The 19,258-nt window shown below is 56.1% G+C and overlaps 5 protein-coding genes across 5 annotated transcripts; 3 read left to right on the plus strand and 2 right to left on the minus strand.

The window, feature by feature from the left end:
• Nucleotides 1-164: 164 nt before the first annotated feature.
• On the plus strand, nt 165-2,585 carry C8Q71DRAFT_858079 (SAICAR synthase-like protein; the record flags this gene model as incomplete). Its single annotated transcript, XM_047927479.1, has 4 exons — nt 165-1,303; nt 1,354-2,038; nt 2,090-2,407; nt 2,463-2,585. The coding sequence occupies 4 exons, from the start codon at nt 165-167 to the stop codon at nt 2,583-2,585; spliced, it is 2,265 nt and encodes a 754-aa protein (XP_047778350.1).
• A 172-nt stretch (nt 2,586-2,757) lies between these two features.
• Nucleotides 2,758-7,961, minus strand: C8Q71DRAFT_64374 (non-SMC mitotic condensation complex subunit 1-domain-containing protein). Its single transcript, XM_047919644.1, has 16 exons — nt 7,304-7,961; nt 6,800-7,187; nt 6,206-6,750; nt 5,765-6,152; nt 5,523-5,707; nt 5,346-5,461; nt 5,153-5,289; nt 5,032-5,104; nt 4,505-4,978; nt 4,246-4,451; nt 3,773-4,193; nt 3,633-3,721; nt 3,364-3,576; nt 3,259-3,315; nt 3,105-3,204; nt 2,758-3,041 (listed from the first exon to the last, which is right to left on the minus strand). Exons 1-16 carry the CDS (start codon nt 7,915-7,917, stop codon nt 2,995-2,997), a joined length of 4,053 nt encoding a protein of 1,350 aa, XP_047778351.1. The 5' UTR covers nt 7,918-7,961; the 3' UTR covers nt 2,758-2,994.
• Nucleotides 7,962-8,035: 74 nt separating this feature from the next.
• C8Q71DRAFT_760342 (8 kDa subunit-domain-containing protein) lies at nt 8,036-8,742 on the plus strand. The gene is made up of 4 exons (XM_047923825.1): nt 8,036-8,127; nt 8,182-8,273; nt 8,327-8,421; nt 8,482-8,742. Exons 1-4 carry the CDS (start codon nt 8,125-8,127, stop codon nt 8,517-8,519), a joined length of 228 nt encoding a protein of 75 aa, XP_047778352.1. The 5' UTR covers nt 8,036-8,124; the 3' UTR covers nt 8,520-8,742.
• A 1,451-nt stretch (nt 8,743-10,193) lies between these two features.
• C8Q71DRAFT_708957 (RmlC-like cupin domain-containing protein) lies at nt 10,194-11,512 on the plus strand (the record flags this gene model as incomplete). Its single annotated transcript, XM_047920651.1, has 4 exons — nt 10,194-10,634; nt 10,697-11,074; nt 11,140-11,312; nt 11,371-11,512. The coding sequence occupies 4 exons, from the start codon at nt 10,194-10,196 to the stop codon at nt 11,510-11,512; spliced, it is 1,134 nt and encodes a 377-aa protein (XP_047778353.1).
• A 2,038-nt stretch (nt 11,513-13,550) lies between these two features.
• On the minus strand, nt 13,551-14,215 carry C8Q71DRAFT_868116 (uncharacterized protein; the record flags this gene model as incomplete). Its single annotated transcript, XM_047928306.1, has 2 exons — nt 13,642-14,215; nt 13,551-13,577 (listed from the first exon to the last, which is right to left on the minus strand). The coding sequence occupies exons 1-2, from the start codon at nt 14,149-14,151 to the stop codon at nt 13,551-13,553; spliced, it is 537 nt and encodes a 178-aa protein (XP_047778354.1). The 5' UTR covers nt 14,152-14,215.
• Between the last annotated feature and the right edge of the window lie 5,043 nt (nt 14,216-19,258).

Here is a 19,258-nt window from a genome sequence, read left to right on the forward strand (position 1 = left end):
AACGGGGAAGGGAGTGACCAGACCCGCAACGGCGACGACGACGACGGCTCCGACGGCGACCTGGCTGCTCCTATCCTGCGAGGCATATAAGAGGGCCTCGTGCTCGCCCTACAACTCACCTAGTCTCATCCGAACGCAGCTGAACCCGCAGAGTCTCACTCTCCATGGTCTCCGCCGTTCTGCCTGTCCCTCCCCCCGACGACTCGCGCAGGCCCAGCGTCTTCTCTTCTGCCACCACCTCCTACTTGACCGCGCCCCCGCCGTCTACCTCTCGCTCGTCTTCTACCCACACTTTGGGCCCCCAGGCCTCTCGCGATCCGGATCCGATGAATCCTCTGCACGCTCTCGCGCTGGCGTCGACGCAGGAGGTGCACATCGTCAAGCTCACGAACGACTCCGTCTCCCTCGAGCCAGCACCAGTCGCGGACAACATGCTGCACAAAGTCGGTTCTTCTTCCCACCAGGCTTCGGGCAGCACCGATTCGACGGTCGGACCTCCTCCGCCTTCTCCTCCCTCAAGCGTGGAGGACGTCGACGACATCATGCCCCCAGTGGTCGCAGCGACCAAGTCGGAGCCCATGTCCCGTCTTACGTTCGAGGATCCCGCGCGCGAGCCTCGCCAGTCCACGAGCGCCCGTAATTCCCCGAACATCCCCTTCGCTCGTCCACAGACACGGTCCTCGACCGACACCAAGGGCCCTCTGACCATCACTGCACCGCAGGGCACGCCCTTCCCCTCCTCACCGCCCTCCCCGACCTACGCACACACATCGGCCGACGGGTTCCTCCAAGCTCCGCCATTGACGCCGTTGTCGCACAAGCGGCGAAACACGACTGGCTCGAGCTCACTATCGTCCGTGAGCACAGCCCTCCCGACACGGACGAAGACCGTGCACACACCAAATCCAGCACACGCATACTCGTACTCGCATTCGTACTCCCAGTCGCATGTGTACGATGGCGAGGATGTCGCAGCCACGGAGGGCCTCGAGTCAGAGATGCAGCAGCAGGCAGAGCAGATCCGGCGAGAGCGTCAGTCGAAGCGGCAGGCGGAGAAGGCGAAAGCACAACCGCAGGCCGAGGGGATGCTCACGCGGACGATGTCCATCGTCCGTGGGCCTTCAAGCCGGGGTGACGACGCACCGCTGGTCGGGAACCTGATCGGCGAGGAGCATGTGAACTATGTGCTCATGTACAACATGCTGACGGGCATCCGGACGTCCGTATCGCGGTATCAGGCCAAGATACGACGTCCACTCTTGCGAGACGATTATACTGCTGCGAATAAGTATTCGTTTGACATGTAAGTGGCTGCATCATTTCCGAACTTCTTAGTGTTCATCTTGATTTCAGTGTCGGAAACGAGTTGACGCCATCAGCGAAGTACGACTTCAAATTCAAAGACTACGCGCCATGGGTGTTCCGGGAACTCCGGGAAGACTACTTCTTCCTCGATCCCGCAGATTACCTTGTCAGCCTAACCTCAAGGTACATACTCTCCGAGTTGGGCTCCCCGGGGAAGTCTGGATCGTTCTTCTACTTCTCTCGGGATTACCGATTCATTATTAAGACGATCCACCACAACGAGCACAAGTTCCTTCGGGGAATCCTCCCCCTCTACCACGAACACGTCAGGACGAACCCGCATACACTGCTCAGCCGGTTCTACGGTCTGCACCGCGTGAAGCTCCCGCGCGGGCGCAAGATCCACTTCGTCGTCATGAACAACCTCTTCCCGCCCCACCGGGATATTCACGAGACGTACGACCTGAAGGGTTCAACGGTCGGACGAGAGTACCCGGAGGAAAGGACGCGCGAGAACCCCCGTGCGACGCTCAAGGATCTCAATTGGATACACCGCGACAAGACGCTCGAGCTGGGCCCTGAGAAGCGTGCGCTGCTGACGGAGCAGCTCCGGAGGGATTCCGAGTTCCTCAAGCAGCTCGGCGTCATGGACTACAGTCTCCTCGTAGGCGTTCACAACATGCGCCGCGGTAACCGGGACAACGTCCGGAGCAACACGCTGAAGGTCTTCTCGGTATGTATGCTTGCTACGATCTGTGTGGTGCGGCGCTGAACGTGTCCCCAGCCCGACATGCCCGCCGTCCGGCGGAAACCTACCCAAGTGAAGGGCCCCAGGTCCCCCGACGCCATCGCGATGCGTCGCGCCATGCGCGAGTCGGACCCCAAGCGCCTCGGCACCGCGACGCTGCGCCTCCCCGAGGAGGACACCACCGGCGAGCGCCAGCACTTCCTGTTCTACCAGGACGAGGGCGGCCTGCGCGCGACCGACGAGCAGAACGAGAACATGGACCTGATCTACTACCTCGGCGTCATCGACATCCTCACCCCTTACAACACCAAGAAGAAGGTGGAGCACTTCTGGAAGGGCTTGTCGGCGGACAGGGTAAGTGGTGTTGTCTGTGGCTGCTTACGCGCTGTTGCTCATACGGTTGTTACAGCACAAGATCTCGCCCGTCCCTCCTCAGGAGTACGGTGATCGCTTCTTCTCGTTCATGAAGGCTGTCATGCGCGGTGGCGAGGGTGGCGGCAAGTTCCTCTCAAAGTCCGAGAAGGTTGAATAAGGCGCCTTCTCATCCCCCAGACGCGTCGTTGTCCTATCCTCATGTGCTTTACCGGCTTTCCTTGGTTTTGGTGTCTAGACATTTGGTTCGGACCTTGCAAGCACTGTACTGCATACATTATCCATTATTTCTTCCGTGATACCCCGCAATTAATCCCCTCGCGGATGTATCTTACCCCCGCGTCCACTGTCTTTACTTTCGCGCTTTACTTTATAGCCTCCGGTGTACATATCCGTGCGGCGTCACGTTCGTTCGAAGTACCATGGACCTCTATCACATGCATTGCCACATCCCTAGAGTACGTATATACAATGTACTACATGTGCTGATATACAGACTGTCAATAAAGATATGCGGGTCTCCGCGATCACTGAATACGAGCTCAGAACTGAGTGGCTGATCATCTAGTTCACTCGTCATCGTCCTCTTCCCTTGCGACTGCCTTCTTGCGGGCTGCTTTAGAACGATGCAGTTAAGTTAAGCATGAAGGTACCTATGATCTACGGAGCGTGTACTCACTTCTCCGGGTAGCACGCTTCTTGGCTGCGGCTCTCTTGCCCTCTACCCTCTTCTCGAAGGCCTGATCTTCCTCACCCTGTCGTTTGTGCTCCTCGAGGATCTGCGACATGATGATCAGATATATGAAGAGAGTCGATCTCCATGCGGAACGTACGTTCTCGAACTCATTCAGCTCTGCATCGGGCTTGTTGGCTGATTTGTTCGCGCGTGCCTAGAAGCCTGTTAGCTGGAACTGTTCCGGACGAGGCGCGAGACGGACCTTGGTGAGGATCTCCTGGAAGCGCGAAAAGACAGTCTCCTCGTGCAGCTTGTCGCGGTAGAACTGCAGGCCCTCGATGAGCTTCTTGACCGACCGTTCGGACTTGAACGGCAGAAGGGACAAGCAGAAGGCGATGTCTCGCCATTGACGAGGGTCTTCTGTAAGTCGGAAGCGTTGGCAGAGTTTCTCGACGATGTTCTCCGCTTGCTTCTCCTGTATTGTTTTGATGGTAAGCACCAGGGCATATGTGCACGCAGAAATGAAACAACCTTCTCGATGAAGTTGAAGATGTACCGCATGGTGCTTTGGAAGATCGCCTCCTCGACAGCGTGCGCGCCCACCGACAAATGGCTGATCACTGTTGTACCCATGAGTATCAACTACAATGGCGATGACATGGCCCACTTACCATCAGGAAGGTTGTTGTAGATGGCGTTGTCCTTGGTAGACAGCTCCGAGAAGAACAACTTCGCGAGGTCAGCTATCCGTTCATCCTCGTCCTCGAGACACTTCGCCATCTCTCCCAGCTGCCCCTTGACCTTGATCATACCGTTCAAAATGAGATGGGTCAGGACCATGAGGGTATTCTTTTTGACGACCAGGTCGATATCAGACAGGCCCTTGTAGAGTTCATTGCTGTTCTCGTCAATGATGTTGTTGAACGACACGGCGACGTCCCCCAGTGCTATGGCGATATTGCTCCGAATATTTGGATCCCTTGACGTCTCGAGAATCTTGAAGAGCAGATGGTGGTGCTCGTCGCAGAATTTGGAGCTAATGCAGAGGAACTTGCTGAAGGCGAGAGTCGCTGCCGCCCTCAGTGTTCGATTCTAGAGCAAAATTGGTTAGGTGTATGAGACTCGAAACGAAAGGTCTGCTTGCCTTGAATCTGTGCGGACTACCGCATATATGCACTGTCATGGGCCCGTAACTAGCCAGCAGTGACTCAGGCCCGTACAATAGCTCAGACTCTCGGATTGCTGCTATCCTGTCACCGATCTCGTCCTCCGCATTGCCTGCGACTTGGTCAAGCTCTTCTTGGTCCTTGGCTGCGTTAGCTGCGCTACCCTTCTTGGCCGCTTTCTCCGCTTAAGTGGTGATATCAGTAGACCGAGATGAGCGCCTTGCATGCAGTACGTACCAACTTCCTTCTCGTGCTTCTGGCGCTTCCACTCTCGCTCCACCAGCTCGAGGTAGACGATGTGCTTGATAGCAACATGACCCACCACGAACAAAAGCTGGCTGAGGATGAAAGCGTCGCCATTGTCCTTGGACTCATCCGACTGCGTATCGTTGCTCTGAGAATTGTCCGCTTGCGAGGTGTTTGCTCCCTCTTCCGCATCATCCCGGGACTCATCCTCGTCCATGGCGTCAGGATCCTTCGGCTGAGGCGTTTTCGCTCGCGTCTGAGCAGTGAACGCACGCCGAGTCAAGTTCCTGATGATACGGTCGCAGATAACGTCTGGTCGTTCGCCCAGAGCATAAATGGTGTTGATGGCTTGTTCCGTCATGCCAAACCATTCCTTCGACCGAGTCGGGTGCTCGATCGCGTCTTGCAGCTTCCGGAATAGGGGGTTCTCCATGTCTAGTCGCAACGTCTTATCGAGAAGCGAACCTATAGACGTGCTCATCAATCATACGGTATGTAGGCGGTCGACTTAGTGTTACCTTTAACCTTCTTCGCACTCCCGTTCAGTCTCTGCAGAGCAACGCAGGTATACTTCGCCAGTGTAAGATCGGCCTGAGCAGTGGTCAGTGCCATACCAACGGTCTGTATTGAGGACCATACCATTCCGAGCTTGCCCAATCCCACTCTGACCAGTGTCTCGACACGGTCTGCTACTACACTTCTTCGTGCAAGGGCCAGCATGCCGAGGATAATCACAGCACCCCTCCTTTGTTGCTTAGGCAATGGTCGTTCGGAGCCTGTAATGAATCGGTCAGTGTGCGGCTACAGGAGGCGTGTAGCAGATGGTACTGACCATACACCTGCCAAAGCTTGTTGATGACGTCTGTATGCACCTGGTTGTCGTCCATGAGGATGCGCATCATCTCTTCCAAGCTCGTTAACTCAGCGAGAGTTGCTCCGTAGGTCAACCTACGATGAAGTCATAAACGTCACTGACAGGTTTAACTTGTAGAATCGCGGAATGACTGACTCGATCATGTTTTTGGTAATACGACTTATGTTGCCCTTGGCGTCCAGGTCCGCTACGGGGTCAAAGTACAACTGGCGGTAGCATTCGAGGAGTCGCGAGCGAACGCCCTTGAGCTCCTTCCCGTCATCAGACGTTTGTGAGTTGTCTTTGGACCAAATCAAGTGCAGCATCTTCTTGATCCCACCCTGCAAGAACAAAATAATTACCATGTGACGCACTGCATCACGCTTACAAGGACCTACCTCTGCGCCCTCAAACTTGTAGTCATGAGCTGTCTTGAAAAAGTCCATCGCCTCCAGGACCTCAAGCTTGTTGGTCGAAGCGAGCAACTTCTGCACCGTCTGCATACCGTCTTCGACTTGGCGAATGAAGACGAGGCCTTCAGAACAGTACTTCTTGCGCAGACGCAGGTGCAAGATCTTGTCGCCCTCCAGCGCAGCGAGGGCCTCTTGCTCATTTGTCAGGGCGACCATGTCGATCTCGGACTTGCGTGCTTTCTTCTTCTTGGACTTCTTGGGCGGGCGCGGCTGAGCATCCTCGTCCTCGTCCATATCTTCATCTCGGTCTTCACCCTCGCCTTCCTCGTCGACTTCCATCTCGTTGTCGTCTTCTCGCTTAACCTTCTTCGAGCTACACACCGCCCCTCAGTAAGGTTGTCTCGAGACTTCGGACGAAACACCCACCGCTTGCGAGACTTACGCTCGCCATCCCCCTCACCCTCCTCGTCTTCTTGCTCTTCTTCCTCCTCCTCATCATCCTTCTCCTCTCCTTCTTGGGTGCCTTCTCGTTCTGCAGCCCGTCCCACCACGCCTTCCAACTCTTGCAGCTGCGCGCATACCTCCTTGTACCTCCCTTCCCACTCCGGCTGATTCAGCTCACCTCCGTACATGAGGCCATACGGGTGCGTCTCGATCAGCCTCACAAGCAGGACCACCGACGCCTTGCGCACTGTCGAGCCCTTGTCCTCGAGCGAGTCCACTGCCGCACGCGTCATCGCTAGGCGCTGTTGCGGGAACTTGTGCGGTAGATCACACAGGCGGGTCATGACGGAGAGCACCTTGGTGCGGACGTAAGACGAGACGTCGATCACGCGCTCAATGAGCAGCTCCCAAAGGCCCTCGAGCTGCTTGCTCATTTGCTGGTCGTCGTTGGAATTCTCGGATGCAGCTGCGAGCTCGCGGATCAGGCAGCCGATGATCTCGACTATGGCCATGCGCATCGGGTAGGACTGAAGGAGTGTGAGATTGCAATCATGGACTGCTGGGGATTGCACTTGCCTCGGAGTCCAGATGCGAGAGCAACAGGCTGATTTGCTTCAACACCGAACGGGGTATATTCTCGGCAAGGCGAACAAGGAAGCGAGAAAACGCCCGGGGGCCCTTCGAGTCCTGAGCACTGAAGCTCTTCGCCGCGATCTCCCGCAATATCTCGTCACCGAGCTGCGCGTGATCGAACTCTTTCGCAAGCACGATGAGCAGGTCGGCCATAGGCTCTGACAGGTGCTCGTAATACTGCAAGGATTGCATGATGCTAATTTGGGCGGCGAGGCCATGACCATGCGACTTGACGGCGAGACAGATGACCTTGTAGACACCGGTGCGAATGGCTACGGACTTCATGTATTGTTCGCTTTCAGTAATGTGGTATGCTGGACGAGTGATGCAGCTGCGGAGCATATGAGTTCAATATTCACGATAATAATCATGGCGCGAATGAGTAGATAGAATGGACCGAAGTAGAACACAAGCAGACGTAATATCATAACCAAGGATTATACTCACTTGATGAAGGTATCGCGCTCACCAGTTGTCAACCATATTCGCTGCGTCTTCAGCCGTAGTACCTTGGAGATCAATGCCAGTGTTGAGGGAATCTGGTCTATCCACGTCCACTCTTCTGTGTTTCGCTTCGCTGCTGGCCTCGACGCGGCGGCTTTCCCACCTCTCCCTCTCCGGGTCCTCGGGGCTGGTGCTGCGGCTGCGCCGTCATCTTCTCCAGGCCCCTTCACCTTCTCTGCTGCACCCACAAACCAGTTCAAGAGGAAGCCATACATCTCGAGCGCTTTCTTGTGAGCCGCGATAGTCTGTTGGTCCTCCGTATCCAGGTCCCGGTTGGTGGCTTCTACCTGCGCCTGGAACCCAGAGGTAACAGAGTCAAGCACCTTGCTCATGAGCGGCCCAGGCAGGCTCTCCGCGTGTTTCAGCAAGCTACGGTAGGCATCGAATACCTGAGGTTCCGTGATAGCGTCGGACGACTCGGCGAGAGCCTCAACGGCAGTCTCGAGGATGTGAGCGACAGCGCGGGCGTCCAGGGATGGGATGTCATCCTGATTGGGTATCTCGTAGTTCGCCTGGTCTTGCAGGCCTTGTAGCTCCTCTTGCAGTTCAAAGTCCATGGCGGCCCAGGGTGGCGGTCGTCGCGTCGCCGTTCAACTTCGAGTTCAAGAAACAACCGCGACGCGCGGGGTTCAACGCGTCGGTCACATGGGCACGCGAATGTGACACGGACGCGGTCCCGTCACGTCACGGTGGCGGAACGTCGAGCTTGCTCAGCGGCTGCAGTCTTTCTGCAGACGACCGCATCCGTCTGGCCTTCCTCCACGATGGTATGCCCTCACAGCACGATGCCTCCTCATGAGACTTAGACTTGACCTACGTAGATTATCCCGGTGCGTTGCTTTTCCTGCGGCAAAGTCATCGGAGACAAATGGAACGGCTACCTGGAGATGTTGTCGAAGGATGTTAGCGAAGGGTGCGTCGGCTCACTCACAAGGCACTGTCATCCAACTCATCGTATGTGTGTAGTGATGCGCTGGATCAACTACAGCTGAAGAGATATTGCTGCCGGCGCATGGTCCTTACTCACGTCGACCTCATCGAAAAGCTCCTTCATTACAACCGTGAGTCGATAGCATTCACTCGCTTTGTGGTGCTTCTGACAGCGCGACTCTTATTTTCAGCACACGAGCGCAACAAAGATAAGCAAGCTTATGCATAGTCATGTTGGTCCTGTATTCTATATGTTGTACTATCTATTGCCAGGTCGTTGTTGAGTGACCCTTCCGCCCAACGCATTTCCGCTGACATGACTGTCAGCGGATAGTTGATGTCACTGCAGGATATTAGCTCACATGTGCGCATACAGCTAACGGATTTTGCTCGGAGGTGCGTTTCCCGACTTTCGAGCCCCGATCCTCTCCTAGTAGAACTCGTGTACTTTATAGGTGAGTGTTCGCACTCAACAAGCACTGATCCGTCCAGTATAACATAGCAGGTGTCTACATGTACAAAGGATACATTAGAAAACAACCGGACCGTGCTCAATTTGCTGCAAACGCTCTCCCTACGGTCCCCACTCGACACTGCCAGGCTTCACGAAGAAGTCACAAGAGTTCCAAAAATTCCGTCCACAACCCTGGAGCGGTCAGCCACTACTGGCTATAGATATCGTCGAAACTATCCCGCGAAAATCATGATGGACAACGCATCGCCGACTCCGTACGCCCACTCGGTACTTCCCTCGTATACCCTGCCTGTCGGCGAGGCTCTGAGCTATACACCTCTGACGGCTGCACGACGATCAGCGGCTCCCTGTGTGATTCGTCGTCCAGGGCATCGTACAGAGGGACCGCTCGACGCAACGACCAGTGTTACCGCCACGTCACTGGCAGGTGGCGACGTGGACGGCCTCAGGATCGCTCACGCGTCGAGGCAGTTCCGGGCCCCGGCGGGGGACTACCTCGCGCTGGCGAGATGGGTATCGACCATCTGACGGGCAGTGAACGCAGTCTCGCCGATTGCGCACACGGTGTACATGATGGTTGACTTGGCCGAACGGGTCCGACAACCACGAATTCGGTGAGAGACACATGCAGATGTATGGCGGCGACGAGGACGGACGGTTGCCGTGATCAGCGGCCCCGTCGACCCATGCGAGCATCGCCGTACCATGCTGAATGTGTCCGGCTGGCGCTGCAGCACCAGCCAACTCAGAGCTCGTATGGCAACAGATGGGCAGCCAGCCCATCCATCCACGAAATGCAGACTCGGCACCGATAGGAAGATGTGTGAGTGTTGACGAAGGTCCATGGTGTCTGCTTCTGACAGCTCAACGCGGCGTCGACGACAGAGTGTTGTCGACGTCACGGATGCTCAGTTGGAAGCTGGCTGACCGAAGCACGCTCGCGAGTGTAGACAGCGCCGACGCTGTCTTGTACGTGGCGAGTATCGCGGCCTCTGGGTGGACGTGGTACATAGAGAGGCGGAAAACGGAGAAGGTTGGCCTTTTGTAGCTGAGTCCGTCACGTGGATCACATACCGCTGCCAACCGCGAACTGCAGAGGCGCTGGTTGGAGACAGGTATGTATGCGGTTCGGACGTTGTGCTATTCCTGACCAACGCCTTCCGAATGCCCCATCGTTCGCTCCATTGCTACAGGTCGTTCACGAGGGGATGCATGCCTTCTTCGCCAATCTATTTTCGTCACTAGATACAGTTGAGTTTGACGAGGTGGGGCCGCTATTTCTGACCACGCACAGTGCACGTCGATGATGACATGCATCCAACCGCAGGCTAGCCCTCGCAGTAGTCGTCCGCTTGCTTGAATTCAGTATATAACAGTGACGACCCTCGCTTAGCCTGACATATTCCACTAACAAGATTACCCCCCACCATGGTCGAACCAGTCCGCGACAACAAAGGCTCCAACATCGTCGGGCCCCGCAACCCCGACAGAGAGCGCCAGAACCCGGACATGATGCGTCCCCCGCCGACCGACTGGGGGACTGTCCTCAACATGAAGTGGTCCTGGGCGGACTCGCATATGCGCTTGGAAGAGGGCGGCTGGGGGCGCGAGGTCACCGTGCGCGAGCTCCCGATGTCGCGCGACCTCGCCGCGACAAACATGCGCCTCGAGGAAGGCGCCGTGCGCGAGCTCCACTGGCACAACGACTCTGAGTGGGCGTATATCCTGGAGGGGCGCGTGCGTATCACGGGGATTGATTATGGAGGACTCTACTTCGAAGAGGACGTCGAGAAGGGGGACCTGTGGTTCTTCCCCCAAGGTGTCCCACACTCGCTGCAGGGCCTCGAGGGTGGTTGCGAGTTCCTCCTGGTGCGCTTGACCCGTCACCGTTCGCCTTCAACAACCTTGACGTCGACCTTTATGCCCCGCAGATCTTCGACGACGGCGAATCCTCCGAGTACAAAGCCTTCCAGCTCACCGACTGGCTCGCGCACACGCCGCGCGACATCCTCCGGAAGAACTTCAAGGTGCCCGAGTCCACGCTCGCGCACCTCCCCGCGCGCGAGAAGTTCATCTTCCGCTCGATCCTCACCAAGCGGAGCGCCGCGGGCGAGGTGCAGCCAGGTGCGCCGCTCACCCGCCGCCGGCTCACGCACAAGATGCTCGCGCAGGAGCCGATCAGGGTGCCCGGCGGCGAGGTGCGCATCGCGGACTGCTCGAACTTCCCCGTGACGACTATCAGCGCGGCGCACGTCGTGATCAACCCGGGTGCGCTACGCGAGATGCACTGGCACCCGTATGCGGACGAGGTGCGTTGTCTCCGCAGTGGGCGACTCGGAAGCGAGAGCGTGGATTACTGACGAGCCGTGGCCAGTGGTCGATGTTCCTGAGCGGCAAGGCGAGGGTCACTGTGTTCACCGTGCAGGCAACGCGCACCTACAACTTCGTCGCAGGCGACGTGATGATCGTCCCGCGCAACTGCGGGCACTACATCGAGAACATCGGCGACGGGCCTATCGAGATGCTTGAGATCTTCAAGTCGCCCAAGTGAGTCTTCCGATCCGCGACTTTGGCTGTGCGCGAGGTTGATCTTTGGATTGCAAAGGTTCGAGGAGTTCTCTTTGAACCAATTGCTCGCTGTTACCCCGCCGCACCTCGTCCAGGCACATCTGAACGTCGGTGAAGAGTTCACCAAGGCCCTCGACAAGGGTCACACTCCAATTCGCGATGACAGCGTGCCACAGTGAGTATCAGCCCCTTGTACCGGATCTCTGGGTGCTCATGTTCGCGTCGCTTCCAGTGAGAATGCGCCAGGGAAGCCTTCTGCAAAGCTGTAAAATCGGGAGTTGATGAGGGGATCGCGATGTTCAAGGTGTACACGGCGTACCTGCAACCCTACTTACATACTTTATCTTATGTGAACGCCCTGTACAACATGTTTTTGTAAAAGTTGTAAAATATAGGAGACTCGTACTTGCCTGACTATCAGCCCGCAATGCCACGCCGTGGCGGTCCTTATGTTATACCAGTTAGAAGATATTCTACGCACGCTTCCATGGCAATCAGCATGTATTCTCACGTCGATCGTCAGCCCCAACTCCACCGCTGACATAGACAGGCAGTCAACTCGCCATCATCCAATTCATCGTGATTCATGATACATATGTACAGTATCGTTCCCGCGCGTCGACTTGACGTCGACAGTCGATCGGTGAAATTGGCTGTCAACGATGCATCCGGCCCCGACAGCGGCTTGTCCTTGGCTAATCCGACAGTTCGTCATTCGTGTGAGTAGAGAGTGCGCCGCCGATAGCTACAGGTATCAAGGGGAGCATAGCCTCACCGTGATGAAGGTAGGGATTCCGGGCAGCGGCCATCTTCAGGCCTGTCTAGCCAGCCATTTCCAGATCGCTGTCGATGTCAGGACCGTTTTGCGACTTGTACCTGGGACGAGAGCGTGGTCAGTCGTCTTGGTCACCTGGTTTGAGATATGGATGTGAGTAAAGCCTCCAGTAGCAAACAAAGAGCCGATACGATACGATACGTACCCTGCCCTGCACGCCTTCCGGCCGCGGTCGCTGTCCGAGTCGTCTGCTGGTGGATCCGTGTGTTGCAAATCGTCAAATGCCTGTGAACGGTAGGCGACTCTACTCATGGGGAGAAGTCAGCGCCACGAACACTCGGTGACCGATCTCGTTGATGCAGTCACTTGACGAACTGCATGACAATCGCAGGCTTCCACTGCTCGTGCGACGACGTATCTGCGAGGAGTAATACACCCCAACCACGGCCCCGGCCGCAATAGGGTCACTCTTGGTCGGCCCATTGCAGGCGAACAGCACAGCTCCGCCTATCTTTCCCGCAAAAAGCGCCGGATTTTCCGTGCACACTCACGCTTCAAGTTGTCTTCACCGGACGAGAGATGCTGAATGAGCTTCTCTCTTGGCCGCACCATGAGAACGCAATAGACCGGGTGCTGTGTTCTTCAGCACTTCGAAGTGTGTGACGCTCCGGGCCCATCGTACAGTGCCCCGTGCCTTCATGGACGTGCCTCCGTCAAATTCGCACTCTTGTTAGAAGGGCTGGACTCACCGTCGGGCCCGATAGTCCGGTTTGCAGAGAAGACAGGCGTAGATATCCAGAGCACAACGCCGCACTTACTCCGCGGCAGCGCTTCCACAAGGCCGGTCCCTTTCTAGCGGAGGTTAGGGCACGAGGGAGTACTGTTGCAGTCTTGCCAAGAAACAGTTTGCACTCTCCCGCGAGCGTGAAGAGAAGTCACCGGTCTCTCAATGGCACCAGCATTCAGTCACCAGAGCGACCCTGAAAGCGTGTGAGTGGACTGTTCAACCTTTCCCGTCGGGAGACGGTGGGAGAGGCAGTAGGGCAGTCTTCTAGGAGACCAAGACTCCAAATACTTAACACTGACAACGAAGACGAGCTATATCGGCCTGTGCCGGGAGGCTCTTAGGCAAGCTATAGCAGCCGTCGATACCGCCCTATGCAGCGTCCGTCGTGTGGCTGGAAGCGATTCAGCATGAGAAGAGCTACTCATGGCGACAATTGCGACTTACCTTCGACTCGGGCCGAGATCTATATATCATTCAGATGAAGTAAACATCGTGCATTGCCCGCGACAACTACTTTGACACTGCTAAAGCAGACATTTGACAAGGAGGTTTGACGACTTAGTATTCAGTAGCCGATAGTAGGGGGTCCGAAGTGAGACAGTGGTAAGTACATTCGAGCATAGCGATCACCCTCGCAGTCGTTTGAGCAACCACGTCATATTCCTTCGGACTGCCGATTGTCCTGCACACTGCATCCTCAGTCAGTGAATGTCCTCATGAGACCAAGCGGAAGAACAGTGACGTACTGTGGGACAGCAGTATGCAGGCTGAGACGCAGTATCGTTGCACAGCTTCCACCTCTCCCCATCCACCAACTCGGGTTCGCCACAATAGCAGCATACGTGTGCGAGCTCATCTTCGTCGAGCAGTATCTCGACCTCCTGCGCGACGCGCTCCCCACCCTTCAACTTGTCTGCCGCAGTGCGCCCGCGACCGGTCAGCCGTACTACGGGAGGCTCCGCCGCCAGCAACGAGTTGAGCAGGCCTCCCTCTGGGAACGTCGAGTCGCCCGGTTCGCGATCCCAGTTGGCATCGAACCAGATGAGTGGGTGGCCGGCGGGGCTGAGGGCAGGTGCGTTGGCGGCGCTCGATGATGTTGTGCAGTTGAGCGTGGCGCCCTTGCGGGTCTCCGCCATGCCGTAGCCTGTGGCGAGGACGAGCATGTACTGGTTGCGGTTCACGTCGTCCCTGCGGGCGAGGGCGAGGCGGACGCCGCCGCTGGCGAAGGCTGGAGTCGAGAAATCACGGATGGGCATGGTTGTCCGAGTCGTTTGTCGTTCAGTACTGAGTTGGGAACTTGAATTGGAGGCGAGGTCTGTGTCTGTCTATGTAGTGGGGATAGGCAACCCCCCTTAGCTGGACGGCCAGCGTCTATTTGTGCCGGGATCACGGCCGTGTAATCTGGTGACATCTAAACGAGCGATAGTGCAATATCTCATCTTATCGTTGTCGTGCCGATCACACAGAACGCGATATCGTAGATAGGCATGGTACATAGTGCTAGGAGGTATCGGTGTGCAGTGGGAAAGAGTGGTAACTGTATAAAATGAGTGCTGGAGGTACGTTACATGGATTTTCTGAATTATAGGTATAGATAAACCTGTTGTATATATGCAAAGTCACAAGTGGATCGTAGAGATCCGCCGGCGGTAGGTAGAATGGGGGATTGTGAAACTCATCGTTTTGGGAGTACGAACATCGGTCCGCCCACGCTCGAAGCCGAGCTCGTCGGGGTCGGGGCGGAGGTCGATCACATCGACGTCAGTGAGCTGCTCATCTGCACTGGCAAGAGCGACGCGGCTGTCTCGTCCTCCGCGGTCCAAGTCCACCAGTGAGCGCGAGCCTTGTGCCATGCCCGCGCGGTGCTTGCCAGGTACCTGTGATCCTCTCTTGACTGGCCAGTCTTGGTAGGGTGTGCGGGCGTCGGGAGCGTGAGCACGGCAACGGTGCTGGCCGCGCGGAGGGGAGCTCTGGAGAGCGGGGGCCAGGGCAGCTGCGAAGTTGTGGCTGCCTGAGAGTCCGAGACGGTGCCAGCAACACAGAGGTTGGTTCGATGTATGGGTGTGGGAGCCACACTGCAATTGGTGCGAGACGTGGTGAGTGTGTCGTGCGAGTAGAGCTAGAGACTGCCGCTGCCGTGGTGGTAAGGATCCAGTAGTATTAGCAGTGCTGGTGAGTTTCGTTTGAGCTCGCCGCCCGAATCAACCTTCTTGTCCCCGGTGTACTAGACGTCCCCCTCGTTCTCCTAGTCAATACTGATGTCCATATTGATGTCCCGCGACGCGCGCTGCTTCTGCTTCAGGCCAGACACAGATCCCACGACGCGATCACGAGAGCAATGCGCCGGGCAGGCGTCCGCAGCGGCTTCAATGTACGCACCTTGTCGATGAGCTTGAGATTTTGAAAGTAGGAAACAGTTTTGACGAGCACGTCCAGCACAGCCTCTTGAATTTCTGGCATGTCACACTCCGCTCGCGAGTCCCTCCGCAAATTCAACCACTCCCGCATCGGAAGGCCCGCCAGACCAAGATCAGCCTGGCAGACGCCTGTGACACTGTGTGCACTTATCATTGAGGCTGAGCAGGAGAACCCCTAGGAAGCCGGCGAAAAACGAGGCAAGACGAATGCGAAGGGCAGGATGGACTCGTGCCAGGCTTGCGGCCGCGACGGGTCACGGCGCTGGGCTTGTATCACTTCGTCGCCAGAGTTGGAGTGGAGTGCGTCTGGCAAGCTGGTCCTAGAAACAGCGCTATTGCGAAGGATGGCACTGGCCGGCAGTGAGTACCGTCACGGTACCGCCGTCGTGACACACCGAGGTCCACGTCGATGCGGTGCTGGCAACACAGTTGCACACAGTGGTAACGTGAATATGACTCACCGTGTTGCCAACGATAACATGGGTTCCTCGTCGGAAGGCAATTGCCCGCGTTATAAGTTACTTGCAGCGCAGACATCCAGCATCCCAGTGGCACACGTACTACGGCGCTTGGGCGATGTATGGGGACAGGCCGCTTATGTAAGCTGTACCACGAAGTTCAGACTCAAGAAACTCACCAATTCGCACCTGACGGTTATGAGAGAAGTTGAACCAACATTCATGGACTCAATCTAAAAGTATCCCAACTACATTGGATAGCCAACGTTGAGCATACTGACAGGGGACACGCACATGGCAGCCTCATCCCACACGGGCGCTTGATCTGCGAACCTCGAAAACGGCACCTTTTGTGTGGTCTCGCAACGACAACATTTCACCCATCCAACTTTCGGGATGACCGTTTTTTGATACGACGAGTCGAACCTTCGTTGCCAAATTTTCACTGCTTCTCATTTAATGCACAATCTCAGCATGCATATAGCGAGATAAATTACTTCTCGACACACAACAAAAAATCAGCAACCAACGTTTTGCTTAGAATCCTTATCGTAAACGCACTGTGTACAAGATCTACGAATAAAGCCGCTGTTGCAGACCACAGTTTTCGGTACCGTTTGCTGCTCACTGTGGCGCCTGATATGAAGACGATCGCTGGACTATCTGCAAGAGATTATATGGCATCTCGGCACGATGGCCAGCTACCATCAATCGTGTCCGCTTCCGTCCTCGGGCGCTTGGCCGCGCGCTAAGGCCATTTGGCGGGGGCGTTGCCTATCCCCATATGTAGGCTAGGCGAAAGGCTACACGTACACACATGCAGTGCTTGACATGCCATCTTAGGTGTGGCGGTGGTGCCGTAACAGGCTGTAGCCCGTTACTGACCTGTTGTGGCGATGCCACACCCTCCATCACTGCACAACGATCTTAGATCTGCTTTGAGTTGTTGACGGTTCAGTTTCGGCTGCTACTACTTACTAGCAACACTCACCGTGACCCGCCTCCGATTGGTATCTATATGACTCTGGAGACTCACTGGAGGATTCTCGTTGCCAGACCATGGGAATGGCTAGACGTTGGACTCTTCGTGCAACTTGAACCAGTGCTGGCGGTATGTACACACGGCCGCACGATCATGATGATGCTACGGTCCGAACTGTCAGGAAGACTCAGCCTCACTTCTTACGCCGTGACGTGCACAGACCTCAGGGGAGCGCTCTCGAAGCTATTACGGGGAAGAAGGTCACATACGGGCTGTCATCATCGTGCATGATGAATCATGATAGTAAGGACATAGCATGGTTCGACACCTGCAAGAAACACGATGCACGTAGGATCATACTCACAATCAGGTACTCCTATGCCCTTCAGCAGTGCTCTTAGGGTACGCAGAGATATCGACTACCGGTGATTTTCCTGCGAAACACTGGTACGTTGTACTCCCTAGGCCTCAAATTTTATTCAGCACTGACGGCGGACAGACGATCTTCACCGCCAAAACACGATGGTGTCCGAGTTGGTTTTGCCTTGCAGGGACACTGAGCGGTCGTCCACTGCCACCCGGACTTTTCCTACGCATTTCATCCGCTTACCGCCATGGTGGACATATGGTACTGTACCTCCGCACGCTGTCATGCATCTAGTAACCATCACCTGTATGATCTTTGAGCGCGATCTCGACACTGAGCGCAGGTGCCCGCCGTGTGCACGCAACCACACATCTTCTAGTTTATGGCACTGCCAGTGCCACCGGAGCATCGGTCTCCGTTCGACGTCGGCGGCTGCACTGCAGCCCATTGAAAGGAATTGTTGCAAGACACTGATGCTTCAGCGGCCGTCAAGTCATTGCTGCGGCGTTCACGGATGGGCGTGCTTCGATAAAAGCGCGAGTGGATGGAGATGATGACCCAGGGCAACTGGATTCCCTCTCTTATTCCTTTCGATCTTCATTTCTTTCCGGTGAGTCCGCGCTCCTTATCGCGCCTGAGGGCTTTCTGAATGAAGGTCTGACGACGAATGCTACAGCTGCGCGGCTTTTCACATCTTATCCCTTTATTTACGATCCCGACATGAATCGCTTCTATGCCCTGCTACTAAGCTTCGTCTTGTGCTTCACGGTCGTCACTAATGCCGCTCCTATCCGGGAGGGAAGGTCATATGCAGTATGTCCCACCAATCCCCTCTGAAGTGCTCGCACCTCAGGCTCACTGCTGAACAGGCTCATTACCCCCCTTCGAGCGGGCTTCATATTGTGGGTGCACCTGACGCTTTCGGGCTTTATACACCATCTCATTAGTCACTACATGCACAGATTGAGGAGAACATCGCCCGTGCACTGTACAACCCCACTCACGCGCTGTCTCGGGCTTTGGATGCTCTCGCTACCCTCAAGAGGCGGAACAACAGAGGTACGTACTGGCCCCATTACTTAGTTGCACGCTGTTACAATTTCCGGGACCATGTACAGAATTCATCGGATGGCATGGTACAAATGCTGTTTGTTTGTTTGTTTGTAAATCCCATTTATTGTCGCGTTAGGGCGAAGCCCTATGTAGACATGAGCTGCCGGGGTACTGTACTAATATAGTAGGTCAAAACGTGGGGTCGACGGGAACATTGGCTCGGTGTACCCCCGAGGAGGCCACCTTGCCGGGCGGGACGTGATTATCGTGTGAGGTGTATGTGGTATGTACAGTAGGGAGATTAGAGAGTTCGCGTTGGTAGGGTGTATGTACAGTGTAATGTATTCTAGTAGAGTCCGTATTGAGATGAAATGAGATGGTAGGGGATATGTATAGAAGAGTGTGAAGAATGCACGCGTCGTGTTCGTTAGTCCGTCAGGTTGGGTCGTCTGTCCCGTTCGCGTTCCGCGGTAGGTCGAGTTCTCCGAAGGTGTTGGCGAAGCGGCCGGTGGCGTGGATGAAGCGGAAGAGTGGGCGGATGGTTTCGGGTTTCGATAGCAGGTGCCGGAGCGATCCTGCTCGACGACCTATTTCGCGGCGTAACCAGTCGCGCTGAGGGGTGTACTCGGGGCATTCGAGAAGGTAGTGTCGGACCGTCTCCCGGCGTTCGTCGCAGGCGGGGCACCTGTCGGTGTCTGATCGGCGTATGCGGTGTAGGTGGTGGTTCAGCGGGGCGTGTCCGGTGCGCAGTTGGATGAGTAGGCTGGCGTGTCGACGGGGAAGGGGCGCGATGAGCTTGGTGAACTTCCTCGATGGCATGTCTGGGTTGATGCGACTGAGTGCGGCATGGCGTGGGGATTCCTTCCAGCGCTGGGAGGCAGCTGTCTTTATCTGGTCGAGGAGGTGTCTGCGGATTGCTGAGATACTCGCGGGGAGCGGCATGCGAAGGTATTCAGGGAGGTCGTCAAGGGGACTGCTGTCACCTCTCGCAGCTTTCTTTGCTTCCTCGTCTGCGCGTTCGTTGCCGTCGACGCCGCGGTGGCCGGGTACCCATCGGAGGGTGAGCTTCGCGTTGGGGTGCGTGGT

The sequence above is a fragment of the Rhodofomes roseus genome, assembly GCF_022264815.1.
Source record: "Rhodofomes roseus strain CIRM-BRFM 1785 chromosome Unknown C8Q71scaffold_11, whole genome shotgun sequence".
NCBI lineage: Eukaryota > Fungi > Basidiomycota > Agaricomycetes > Polyporales > Fomitopsidaceae > Rhodofomes > Rhodofomes roseus.

Coding starts and splice junctions, on each gene's coding strand:
- C8Q71DRAFT_760342 (XM_047923825.1), top strand. Junction 8,274..8,326: donor TCGAAGGATGTTAGCGAAGG/GTGCGTCGGCTC, acceptor GTATGTGTGTAG/TGATGCGCTGGATCAACTAC. Junction 8,422..8,481: donor AAAGCTCCTTCATTACAACC/GTGAGTCGATAG, acceptor TCTTATTTTCAG/CACACGAGCGCAACAAAGAT.
- C8Q71DRAFT_64374 (XM_047919644.1), bottom strand. CDS start 7,917: ATGGACTTTGAACTGCAAGAGGAGCTACAAGGCCTGCAAGACCAGGCG. Junction 4,452..4,504: donor GAAGCACGAGAAGGAAGTTG/GTACGTACTGCA, acceptor TCACCACTTAAG/CGGAGAAAGCGGCCAAGAAG. Junction 3,577..3,632: donor TCTTCAACTTCATCGAGAAG/GTTGTTTCATTT, acceptor AAAACAATACAG/GAGAAGCAAGCGGAGAACAT.